The sequence below is a fragment of the Centruroides vittatus genome, unplaced genomic scaffold, assembly GCF_030686945.1.
Source record: "Centruroides vittatus isolate TY-2023 unplaced genomic scaffold, ASM3068694v2 contig_250, whole genome shotgun sequence".
Taxonomy (NCBI): domain Eukaryota; kingdom Metazoa; phylum Arthropoda; class Arachnida; order Scorpiones; family Buthidae; genus Centruroides; species Centruroides vittatus.
In genome coordinates this window covers 16,002-30,126 of record NW_027121584.1, presented here as the reverse complement: position 1 = coordinate 30,126, position 14,125 = coordinate 16,002, and the positions used below count along the sequence as shown (strand labels likewise).

The following is a 14,125-nucleotide window of genomic DNA, read 5'->3' as shown; positions in this document are numbered from 1 at the left end:
CATCGTTACACCTGCACCAGATACCCCCAAGAATGTTTGCCTTTGCGAAAACCCATAAACCTGGAAAAGAACTCAGACCAGTGGTGGACAAGGCCAGAACACCTACGTTCCTATTAGAGAAAGCTATGCACAAGTTACTAATTCCTCACCTTCAAGGGTATCCACACATCATAACCAACCCAGCAGATCTTGTCAATTTACTCAAACGGTTATCAACACCTCCTAAATTTATAACCGTTCTAGACTTCAAATCTTTATAATTTTCTATCAAACTCCCACCAGTCTTTTGCACAATAAGGGATACACTCATGCACATCACTCAAGACAGCACATTACAACCTAACATCCTAGAAATGGCACACCTGATCTGCTATAACTCATTCTTTAAATTCAACGGTACTACTTACCAACAACGGGGTGTACCTATGAGAAGCCAAGTCGCAGGGGATCTCTGCAAGCTTGTGGTCAGAAAACTAGAAACAGAAGTCATTTCTTCTCAATGCTCACATATCCTCCTTTACCAAATGTATATCGATGATATCCTTATATTATGGAATGACATCCCAATATTTAAGCCTTGGTTGACACCTTCAACAACAACCCATATGGGTTGACGATCGAACTGGACCAAGCCCACTTCTTGGACATTTTCATCACTGTAGAGGGATTTTCCATCAATGCACAAGTCTATCACAAACCATCTACTGAACCTTTACATATACCCGCGTTCTCCTGCAATCCTCCACAGTACAAGATGGCAGCCTTTAAGGCATTACTCAAAAGGGCACTCACCCATTCCTCCTCAAGTCTGCCTTCAACTCTGAAATGCATCGCATCAAGAATATAGCTAAACAGCACGGATATCACAACATTGCACATAAGAACAACTTTGAGGCACTAAGACTTCTATCCACCCACACCTCTCCTTCCAATGGTTCCCCACCTAAATATTTACCAATCACGTACAATCCGGCACTGAAGTCCATATACTACCAAATAGCGAAGAAAAAGGATATCTGCTTAGCTTTTAGGAGATGACCAACTATTTTTGAGTGGCTTAGGAACAGAAAAGACGCTCCTGATAGAAACAGACTTCCGGGAATATACTCTGTACCCAACGCTGACCACAGAGATAACAGCGAAGCCATCTACATCGGATCCACCAAACGCAACATACAAATGAGGATTAATGAACACAAAGCAGACATATTACATCATAGACAAAATACCGCCCTAGCAGTCAATTCATCCGACCCAGAGATAGAGCCTCTATTCACCCGTGCTGGAATTATTCACTCCACATTTCGACAAGATCACCTCAAATGGCTTGAAGCTGTATACATATTACTCAACACCCACAGCAATATGCACTGTATCAATTTTAAAAATGAAATCAAGTTATCATCAGCTTGGGAAGCCTTCCTTAACAAATCCCTGAAGTAGCACTATACTCTCAATGCGCAAGTCTAACATGACGACATCGGCTACATGCGACAGTGTTCCAGAATGCAGTTTTTTTTTCTAAAACAATGGTCAACTTTGACGGGATATTTAAATTTTTAGAACACAGAATTCTGTTACACCTGAGGAAGAACCCAACGAGGTTTGAAAACGTTTGAGAAGTACTCTGATTTACTGAGAGAAGAAGCACATCAGTCAAAGGCACTTTAGTTGTTTATTTAGTGTAAAAACTGATACAAAATAAATTTTGGTTAGTTTCAGTCAAGTAGAATTTACCTGTGAATGATTGTTATTTTGTCTAGTTTGATGCTTCATGTTGCACCAATATAGGAATATGATTGTAAACTGGTCACATACTGAGACATTGAAACTGATGTTTAGCAGAGAATGATTTGTGGCATACATTACAATAAAGAGTTTTTTTTATCCGATTAAAATGTTTGGAAACTAAGCTTCTATACATACTTTCTTAGCAGTTCAGCATTAATTTTTGCCATTTCACCTATATTATTAGTTGAACCAAACTGGATATAACAATCTTTTCTGCACAAGCTCCATAGGCCAATGTTGCCAATGTTTGATTACTTTACTCACAAGAAATTGTCTTTTTTTTTATTTAATTAAACATTATAATTACACAATTTTTTGAAAGATTTAAATTTATTATTATTAAATTAACATGTTGACAGCCATGGTACTTTCAGGATTCCAGTGTAAAAAGCCAACTTAATTTAATTATATTATATTATTAAAAACTCTAATTATAGTACATAGTAATCATCAAAAAGCATAGAGAATGTTTTTTTTTTTTAAAAAAGAAAAGGTCTTACAAATTATCTCGTAGTTGACTTATGTAACAGAAAGCTCTTCGCTAAAGCCAAACTACAAGTTAATTCGTGCACAGACATGATTTGACCTGTTGCTTTGCTACAGCAGAGTCAGAGATATGCGTCTAAATTTGTTAGTAAAACTTACGACTCATGAACTATGTGCCAGATAAAAATATGTGCATCGACAAATCAATGACGACGTGGCGTGGAAGATTGCATTTTCGTCAGTACATAAAAAATAAAAATCACAAATACGATGTCAAACTGTATGAACTATGTGAATCCAATAGTGTTGGTATGAAAATAACAATTTACAGTGGAAAATCCGAGGGAATTGACAGTAATTTAGGTCACACTACTGATGTCTTACACGTACTTGAGGACTGTCTCGATAAGGGATGTACAAGGAGTGTTCAAAAAGTATCGGACCTTTATTTTTCCCGCGTAAACCAATGATGTGCAGGGAGGCCTCCTTTGGTGAAGATGTGGAGGGGACAGTCATGCACAGTCCTGAATTTCTTCCCGCCCACAGGAAGCGTCAGTCGCTGGCAGTCAGCCTATGAGTGAGGATGTGTAGTGAGCGCTCGTCAGATTCCATTAAGTTGGAAAAAGACTGAACGACATGAGCAGCAATATTGCATCAAATTTTGCCAAAAGCTTGGCGATATCCAAGCGGAAACCATTTGCAAGATTCAACAGGCTTTTGGAGGACGATGCCATGAACAACACACAGATAAAGGAATGGTACAACCACTTCAAAGATGGCCACACATCAGTGGACGGCGAACTGCATTCAGGCAGACCCTCAACAAGCTGAAATGAGACGGTCATTGAGCAAGTGCGGACTTTGGTCATGGTGGACAGTCGTATCACAGTTAGAGAACTTGCGAACGAGACAGGAGCACATCACTGGACAGCGTGTGTAGCGGTTGCCTAAACAGTGGTTTGCTGTTCACTGATGTGCGGCCATCTTTGAAACGATTGTACCATTCCTTTATCCGTGTGTTGCTCATGGCATCATCCCCTGAAAGCCTGTTGAATCTTGTGAATGGTTTCTGCATGGGTATCCCAAGCTTTTGGCAAAATTTGATGCAATATCGCTGCTCAAGTTGTTCAGTCATTTTCCAACTTAATGGAATCCGACGAGCACTCACGTCCTCACTCATAGGCTGACTACCAGCGATTGACGCTTCCTGTGGGCAGGAAAAAATTCAAGACTGTGCATGACTGTTCCCTCCACATCTCCACTGAAGGAGGCCTCCCGTGCATCATTGGTTTACACGGAAAAAATAAAGGTCCGATACTTTTTGAACACTCCTCATACAGTATACATGAATAATTTTTATAATTCTGTTGCTTTTACAAAATTACTGACTACACGAAAAACTTGTGTGTGCGGAACTCTACAAAATAACAGAAAGGGGAATCCCAGAGATTTATTAAATTGAAAACTTAAAAAGGGGGGTTTATTTGGCAGTGAAATGGTTCTGTTACTCTATGTAAATGGAAAGACAAACGAGAAGTCCTTACCATTTCAAACATGCACATTGTTGAAATGGTAGGTGTTCAATCGCAATGGAAAATGTTTGATGAAACCAAATATAATTCGAGATTAACAATCACGGAATGTCTGGCATTGACCAATCAGATCAAATGCTATCATACACAGCTCTAAGAAAGACTATTAGATGGCCCAAAGAGGTTGCATTACATATGTAGAGATATATGTGGTACGATCCAAAAGTTAGGGAAATGCAGTAATCTACGACAACAAAAGCACGTATTTGAAGCTACAGCGTATGAAATAGATTCTACCAAACCACCTCTACGTGTTCAGGTTAATTTCACCCATGTCATGTGATTAAACCGCGAGTGCTGCTGTTTTTTTCCGGAGATAGTTACCTTTGTCCTGCGACGTAATCAAAGTGGAGTTTCAAGAACAACCTCCAACATTTCGACTTCACCGTGACCTTTCACCGTAGAATCACCGTACACCTTTCTTAGCAATTTTAAAATCTTCGTAGGTGTTTTACCTAAATGCTGACAGAATTTAATGTTGGAGGTTGTTCTTGAAACTCCACTTTTATTACATCGCAGGACAAAGGTAACTATCTCCGGAAAAAAACAGCAGTGCTCGCGGTTTAATCACATGACATGGGTGAAATTAACCTGAACACGTAGAGGTGGTTTGGTAGAATCTATTTCATACGCTGTAACTTCAAATACGTGCTTTTGTTGTCGTAGATTACTGCATTCCCTGAACTTTTGGATCGTACCACGTATATACAAAATGTGCACAAACTGTTTCAAAAAGCAACTTCTTCTAAAATAAAACTTATAAAGTTTAGAGAAGCATTTGTCGAAGCATTGATTGGAAAAGAGATTCAAACAGTTTAAAAAAAATTAGATTGCAAGAGCTTCATTATTTACAGAGTATCTCACTTACCAAAAGGAATCTGACAAAGCCACATTGAATTTGTACCAAAGCTAAAAAATGCAGAGAAACACGTTATTTCTGTCCAACCTGTCCAGAGAGCCAGCCCTTTACATGGAAGATTGTTTTAAAAATTATCACAAACAATAAAAATATTCTTTTGCTTTTGATCTTGAATAAACTTTTTATGATTATATTTTCTGTTCATTTATTAATAAATGTTCTATTCATGTAAGCCAATCTTGATTTTCTGTTCTTGCCCCTGAGGCTATCTATTCATATTTACACTGATATACTACAAATTTCATCACAGCTGCACAAATATGGCAAGGAAACAAACTACAATATAACTCGTAGTTGGTGTCCTAGGCAATAACGCAAACTACAAGTTATATCGTAGTTGGCAGTCGTGTTAATAAATGTAACATTTATATAATAATTTCAATCCAATTAATTCAAAGGATTTGGAAAATTTGAAAAAATGAGAGATTTCCATGGCAAAGCAAAATGTTTGTGAGACTTCAGAAGAATGTGAGTTAGGATGGTTCAAGTTTAAAACATTCGAATTTCACACAGTCATCTATAATTGGATGGTGGAGCAATATTTCTCACATAAACTGTATGTGTGCAAGAAGATTTACTGCATAGATAGCAGAAACTGATTAAGATCATTTGAAAAAATTTAGCACTTGCAATCATGAAAACAAACAATAAAGTTTATACAACTGTAAGAAGCCCAGTCTAACCATTATCTTTTATTCCAAAGTTTTATGTAGTTATCATTATCATTTAATTTGAGAATGTGTTATTTTGTTTAAAGAATGAAAACTCTACACTTTTCCTGAGCAAAATTCTAAAGCAATTATAAAACCTTACCATAACATGACTGACATTTGTGAAGCAAATGTCACCAATTTCAGGAGGTCATCTAGGATTAAGCAATCTCCTAGTGACATTGAAGTAATTTCTGTTACTGATTTTACAAAAATCAGGAAATTTTTTTGTAAAGACTGGAATGATTATTATAAAAAAAATTGCAAAGTAAAAGAAATAATATTGTTAGTATGTATCGTACATATGTAAATGAGATACAGTAACAAGTTCATTTCTGACATCACATCCGAGACAAATAAAAATCCCAATGAAACTGAAGACAGTGAGGTGAAGCTGATTAGAGTAAGCAAGATGATTTCTGAAGTAATTTCTATTGACAAAAGGATTTTCTGGAGTTTTTTGTGTGTCAGTTAGGTGGTTTAAATTGTAACAATCTTTCTTTTGTTTCTAAGTAATCTGGTTCTGATTTACCTTGTCAGTTTTTACGGAGAATTAGTTTTACATTAAATTTATGCCAGCATGAACCACAACTGCTTGAGCATATTTTATGAACTGATGAGATACCTCTTTTCCAAAACAGTATGTATAAGTGCCATAATGTGCACCAGTGGACACAGCATATGCTACAATGCACATAAAATACATGACACTAGTAGACATTTTACAATTATCATCTAGCCTGATATCTGGAGTAAATAGGTTTTTGATCCTGTATTCATCAGTACCCTGATTAGTGACCACTATCTTAATATCCCACATAAGATTCCAATACAGCCTCTTCAACCTTAAAATTCCCGGTACATAAGACGACAGTTAACACATAAACTAACGTTTTCGATCCTCCACCGAGGTCTTCGTCAGGTTCGTTGATCATGGAATGCGAAAAGAATCGAAAGCGTTCGATTCATTGTTCGCATTCCATGATCAACGAACCTGACGAAGACTCGGTGGAGGATCGAAAACGTTAGTTTATGTGTTAACTGTCGTCTTATGTACCGGGAATTTTAAGGTTGAAGAGGCTGTATTGGAATTTATATGTACCGGTAATCACGGGTGAAGATTGTCTTTCTATCCCACATGTGATGATGGACAACTACGGTAGGTTTTTTTTATCAGCAGCATAACATGTCAGCTCAGTCTTAGGCAGATGTGTGTCAGTGGCTAACAAAACAGTTTGACAACCAATGGATAGGACAGTGTAGTCCTGTTCCTTGGCCATCATGTTCTTGGAACTTGATCTTGCTAAATTTTTTTTCTACAGGATAACCTAAAAGCATCAGCTTACAATGTACATCCAGCCATGCCATGTAATGTTAGCATGCTGCACAGGTAAATACAAGAGGCTTGTAGAATAGTGACACCAGATATGTTATGTTACCCATAATGCTACTCTCAGCTGTCTACACCTTTGTTATGTATTGCTGCTGAAGATGTTCATTTCGAACATATACTATAGCAAAATAAAATTAACTATTTTTCTATTAATTTATGCAATGTTTTTATCCCTTATGATCAGAAATTCTTTGTATGTTATGCTAAATCTTTTCTTTTATCCTTGAAAATAGGAGAATTTATGTAATTTACATAAGTTCCTTTTTGAATGAATTAATTTTATTGTAAATATTGCAATGCTGGAAAGATCCTTTTGCATTTCAATAAATGTAAAGTGAATACCCTGTATAAAAGATGTATAAAATAGCACTAACAGCAGAGAAATACATTTCACAAATCTAATAGTTTCTTATTTTCAGTGTTTAATATTAATATATGAACTATATATACATACTTTTTTATTTCATCATCCTTTCAAGTATTTGGGCTAAAAGCCCATTACAGTCTTGCTGGTTTCTCTCTCCATCATTTCATAAGACAATTACTGGATCTAGATTTTTTTAGTTGATAACTCAGTATTTCTCTAAGTAGTCTCCTTGATGTCATGCATTTAATATGTTGTTTCCATAAGCCCAACATTTTACCCATCTCTAACTTCCAATCATTCCATCTTATACCTAATTCCAATCTCATCTTTAATGCAACCTATTTCAACAAATAACACTCTGGGGACTGAAGGTAGCAGCATTACCATCTCATTTACAATAAGGAAATGACAATAATCAAGTCAGTGTAGAGCTTTAAAGTAGCCTCACTGCTAGATTCACCTTCTCCTGGCTAGCAACCAGTCAAAGAAACAATCTAAGCTTTCAAGTCTTATAAGGATAACAGCCAGACAGTTCATGTAGATAATTTTTTGTTTATGCAATGAAATTTATACTTTAGTTAATCTGAATGTTTTTCATGTATATGCTAAAATTAACATTCTGACAATTTTTTTTTATGTTAAAAGTAAACAATCAACTTCTACAACCTATTTATTTTAATGGTATTTTACTGATTATTTTAGTATTGTCGTCAAGGAGGCCTAGTGAGTACAGACAAAATGATTCAGGTTTTCACTCATTGGAACCCATTTTCTGGAGGGGGTCGGTTGGCACGAGTCATCCCGAATGAATCGACAGGTACGCCAACCGAGGCAGTCTCGAAGGAAAGCAACCGACCCAGCACTGGATCAGACCGCCGCAAATCTCGAAGGCAACTCGACCGAGCGAACGGGACAGAAAAAGCAAGGCTTTAGACTATGTCATGGGTAGAAATCGAGAAGTACCGTAAATACTCATAAAATAAACAAACTCAATCCAAGTTAAATGAGTTGCAAGGTGTTCTTTCTGAGAAACCGCAAATCCGGAAATCAGATGGAACAATTTACTAGTCTTGCATCTTTTTCATAACAGATATAAATTTTTTAAAATAAACATTATTTCAATTATTTTTTACTTAAACACAATTTTCATCAGTTCCTGCCAAATTAAAATGCCTGCAGTTTTAGCATTTTATTGTAACCTATATTTAAAAAAAAAAAGCATAAATTTTAATTAAATTGTAAAAAAAGAAATATATCACTTCTTAATTCACATAAAATTCTTAATGAGAAACATTACGAATCCTATTGGATTCTACGTACTGTACATGTACAGGATAAAATAACAGTAAATAAATTACCTGGCCATTCTCGCTCTGTTCTAACGATTCCACAGACATGCAATGACTTTCATTGCTTTCGTTTCCAGTTTCGACTCCAGAATCATATCCAGACATTTTTATTCTCTATTATCTTAACTTATTAGATCATTTTAAGAAACAACTTTTACTTAAAAATAACTTTTAACTAAATATTTACTGTTTACATCTCCAAGCGAACAGATGTCATAAACTATCAACCGTGAACGATGACAACAGCACCACCTCATTTTTGTCAGATAATTTTGTTTATGGAATTATAAAAAAATAAATTTCATTTTTAATACGATTGTTAATTTTTATTAATAAAATTTAAAAAATTAACGTCAATTTGTTTGATATTGTATAAATTAAAAACGAAGAAAATTTAATATGGCTGCTAAAATAATAGCGATAGCTTGGAGCGGGGATGTCCTTACGAGTGCCACGTAGTGAGCGTAATTATCTTTAAAAATGTTTATGCGTACCGAGGTTTAGGTTTTATATTTAGGTTAGGTTTAGGTTTTATATTTACGTATTTAGGTTTTATATTTGATATAACGGATATTTAAAAAAAAAATGAAACGAATATCCTTATTTAATTGTAGTAAATGTAAAGAAGCTGATTGAAAAAAAACGGGTGATAAGCCGAAATCGTATGATAGGAATGTATGATAATTTCTACCAATGTGTCAATTCGCTTGTGCCAGTAAATATAGGTGGCGTATGAGTCGACCAAAATGGCTGCCAGAAATGGTATAACGTGCTTGACAACGTAACGAGTTACTTGCGTGTTGTCTTTTTAATAACTTTTCTCTCTGTAGTCAAAACGTTTTATTCACATTTGTATCCGACATTAATCCTAGTTAATTTCGTAGTTGTTTAAGTCACGATGATTACACTTTGTGACATTTTTAGAATGTGTGGCTGATCGAAAAAGATGTCTTACAGAAGGAGAGGAAATACCAAACTGATAACTTCACATCTATCCAGCTCTTTCTCAGCAAACAATTTTCACAGCTAATTTTGGGTATACTATAGATTACTCCCTATGGAATTTCGTGTGTTTGGGTATATATCTGAACTCAGGAGACCGAGACGGAGTTCAACGATACTCTACTTTTGGACCAGAGACGAAAAATAAAAAAGTTATCATACTTTTTTCCGGCGATCGCGCGATGATAGGGAGTCGCGTCGCTCTTCCGCTAAGTCGGCCTCGCTATCGCGATCGGGAGTCCCGTCGCTTGCCGTTAAAATTGCCTTTAGTAGACGTTTCCCCCTTTTTTTACTTTGTTCAAGAACTACCGTGAATCGATCACTAGTTTAGCACATGGCGGCGTGTGGTGGCACCCGTATCGAGAGGTCAGTCGGGCCGCCACGTTCGCTGCCTTAAGTAACATTAACCGAAATGGCGATCGCGCGATGATCAGAAGTCGCGTCGCTCTTCTCCGCTCTCGTATCGCGTGTTAACGCTCCGGGAGATGACCGTAGTCCGACGTCACGGTTTGCAGACTTTACCGCAAGATGGCAATACTAGCAACTACGGTGCCGTCTGCATGAGAGCATTAAAAAAGTGTGATAACTTTTTTTATTTTTCGTCTCCGGTCCAAAAATAGTGTACCGTTGAACTCGTCTCGGTCCCCTGAGTTCAAATATATAATCAAAGTCCTGAAATTCCATAGGGAATAATCTATAGTACACCCAATATGATAAATGTTCCAAAATGGAACGTACCGTTTTCGAATATTTTACATATTTAAAATTTAAAAAAATAATTTAACTTTAAAATAAATTGAAAAAGTGTGTATATTAAATAAATAAATAAACAAATAAAACATAGAAAACAAAGCTAAGTAGAAAGAAATGATTTAAGGGTTTTTAAGTGTCATTTCTTTTTCTATTATATATTTCCACACTGTTGGAAGCGCATTAGCATCCATAGCATTTAGGCAACGGTTTTTCATTTTACTTTTATAAATTTCCACCTTTTCCATCTCCAACGCAATGGATGGAGAGTGCACCGTTTAAATGACTTTAGTCTTTTCCCATTTTACAATCGCTCCTTCAGTCTGTGCCATAATTGCTAATAGTGTTGTGTCCTTTGTCAAAATTGTATGTATGTTCTCGCAGACGTACGCCAGGTTTCTTCTAGTCACACCCACATAATCTTTTTCGATTCCTAACTGTTGATTTTCAAATGGAATTTTATATACCCCAGCTTTACCTTCCTTTTTTTCGCTGTCTTTATCGTTCCGTAGCAAGCTAAAGATATTAGGTGCTCTTTTATAGATCATTCTCGATTTTTATAAGAAAAATAGCACTTGATACAACGTTGACAAACGACACAACACAATATTATCAATTGTAGCACAGACTGAAGGAACGATTGTAAAATGGGAAGAGGCTAAAGTCATTTAAACGGTGCACTCTCCATCCATTGCGTTGGAGATGGAAAAGGTTGGAAATTTATAAAAGTAAAATGAAAAACCGTTGCCTAAATGCTATGGATGCTAATGCGCTTCCAACAGCGTGGAAATATATAATAGAAAAAGGAATGGCATTTAAAAACCCTTAAATCATTTCTTTCTACTTAGCTTTGTTTTCTATGTTTTATTTGTTTATTTATTTATTTAATATACACACTTCTTTCAATTTATTTTAAAGTTAAATTATTTTTTGAAGTTTTAAATATGTAAAACATTCGAAAACGGTACGTTCCATTTTGGAATAGTTATAATATTAAACCTGACGATGGCCTATATTAGATAGGGTGAACACTTTCTATTTTAACAAACTATTTTTATACCTATAACAGTCGCCATTATGTAGTTCGCGCTACATACCGCTAGGTGTCAGATCTATCGTTGGGACAAGCGAATTTGTGCACGTGTGTCATACAATCGTAATCCATAGCCTCGAGTAAAAAACTTCGGTCATAAAATCATTTTCTGGACTGTATGTCAAGTTTACCCCTTAAAATCCGAAAATACTCATGCTTGAACACTAAAAACTATAGCTGGCAACGAAATAGGCTCTCGGTAAAGTTTTCGTTTATTAAACTAATCAACGGGAAGATGAAAATTGTAAAATACCAGAGTGCTGCATATCCTACCCCCTATTTCACCAACAGACGATTAGGCAAATCGCAGGATTAACGGCTATCACTAATACAGGATTACTGATTTTTCGTTCCACCATTCTAAGTTTAGACGTAATCTGGCATCTGTAAGAAATTCTACACCCAAACAGAAGGAATACCTATGGGTACATGTATAGGTCCAAAATTGGCCGAAATAACAATGACAGAAATAGATGAAAAGATCAAAAATATAGAAGGTATCGAATTTTACAGCAGGTATGAGGATGATTGCATAATAATTTTTGACAAAACGAAAACAAATGAAAATATAATTATAAATAAAACCAATAAGATGAAAGAGAATATTAAATTTGAACTAGAAAAAGAAAAACAGAATAGTATAAGTTATTTAGATATAACAATAGAAAGGAAAAATAACAGACTAATTTACAAGAAATATGTTAAACCAATACAAATACCCAAAATAATTAACTATAAATCTGTGATTCCGGTCAGTATGAAATATAATATATTTAAAATGTATATGACTAAAATAAGGCAAAGAACAAGCGAAATGGAAACACAAAAACAAGAAGAAGAAGAAATAATCAAAATGTTTATTCTAAACGATTACCCAAAACGTATAATAAAAAAATGGTTAGAGAAACTAGATAACGACAAACAATCAAAATCAATAGATAAAGAGAAAAGATTTATTAAATTAAGATATGTACCAAAACTATTCGAAAGAATTAAAAATGTAGTTAAAAATAGAATCAACTTAATACCGAAAAAAAACAAATTCAACTAAAAAAACAATTATGTTACAGAAAAAAAGAAAAATATGATATAACAGAGGAGAAAGGAATAGTATATTCATTTGATTGTAATTGCAATCCAAAGAAAACATATATAGGAGAAACTAAAAGAAAATTAAAAATAAGATTAAGTGAACATATCAGAGCAATCAAATAAAAATATGCAAATTCGGCAGTATCGGAACATTGTAATACAGAAGGTTGTGCAATAGATCTAAATACGGTAAAAATTAGAAAAAAGGAAAAAAATAATTTTAAAAGACAACTGTACGAGCATTTAAATATAATTAAGCAAACTAACAAAATGAACAACAACAATGGTAGAAAGATCCACCAATCATGGTTAGGTATTATAAAAGGGGGGGGGAGGAAGAAGTGTAAACGATGAGATTGGAATATATTTGAAACAAAATTGCGTAGAACGAACAATCCAAAAGAAGTAAGTGAATAAAAATAATAATTTAGATAATAACTCAATTTATTGTTTTTAAAACTGTTTTTAATGTAAAAAAATTAAAAATGCTTAAAATTGTATGGTTGCTGTGGGTCGTAAGTTTAAGTGGAAATGTAAAGAAGACCGGAAATACAGGAATTGTAAGAATTTTAGATATTTATTGTCGGGAAATGTTTGTATTTTTAATTAATTTTAGTAATAGTTGTATCGAAACAGGTTTTTATTGTTTATTATTGTTAATTATAGAAAGTGTCGTTTAAAGGCCTGCTGAAAAGAGACGAACAAGTCCGAAAAACATGTTTAAAGTGTATGTGTTCAGATAAACTAAATAAAGAACATTATTTTTGATCTGTATGAATAATATCTGAATTCATAATTTTTCCAGTATAATAAGTACTGTTAATATATAGAATGTACTAGTATACAAAGCAAATTTTAAATAGTGTTAGAAAAAACAAAAAAGCATAATAATTATTACAAGACATATTTCATTAACATGCTACCATTAAAGAAAATGCAGTCTTGTAATATTTCGGTGTAAATGATAATTGAATTAGAAATGCCTTGTGTGTTATGCGAAAAATGTATATACGAATTTTGGGGCTACACTGCTATATAAAGGAATTTATATAAGATTTCAGTACTTAGATGTAACGAATAGAGTAAGGTTCGAGAGAATTAAGTGGACGATAATCATTTTTGCATAATTTGGCCACGTAAAATGAAAAAATAGACACATTTATGTCGAATGGAAAATTTAATACGGTTTTTTTTTATTGTCGTTAAGCAATTGTTATCATTGTTTGAAAATACATTGTCGTTTGCATTGTTGAGAGCTAAATGACGAATTTTACAATAAAAATGGGGATTTCAGGGTGGTTGGAAAGGGATTACATAATTATAAAGCAGAAAAATGAATTGGGAAGTGCAGGAAGCGATTATTTGTGTGTGTGCGTGTAAGAATAAATGAACGGACGCGCGTGAAACGGACTGGAGCAAGGTCCGGTGCAGCGTTCATATTTATATTATTTCTATTTTTGGTTTTTTGGTGGTCCAAGGGGGTTCTTCCAACGGGACAGTGGGCCCCAGGGCCGCCGATAAAGCGAAAATCCCACAGGGGGCCCGTTGGGCGGCTCAAGAACGGGATACGCCCGGAGAGCG

General features: G+C 34.9%; 1 protein-coding gene across 1 annotated transcript in view; it reads right to left on the bottom strand.

Moving 5' to 3' along the window:
* LOC136971387 (ankyrin repeat domain-containing protein 54-like) overlaps positions 1–8,851 on the bottom strand; it is a 41,676-nt gene extending 32,825 nt beyond the window's left edge. Inside the window, exon 1 of the mRNA XM_067265830.1 lies at positions 8,617–8,851. Within this exon, the coding sequence (XP_067121931.1) occupies positions 8,617–8,712 (96 nt within the window). The 5' untranslated portion in view covers positions 8,713–8,851. The remainder of the gene's footprint in view (positions 1–8,616) is intronic.
* Between the last annotated feature and the right edge of the window lie 5,274 nt (positions 8,852–14,125).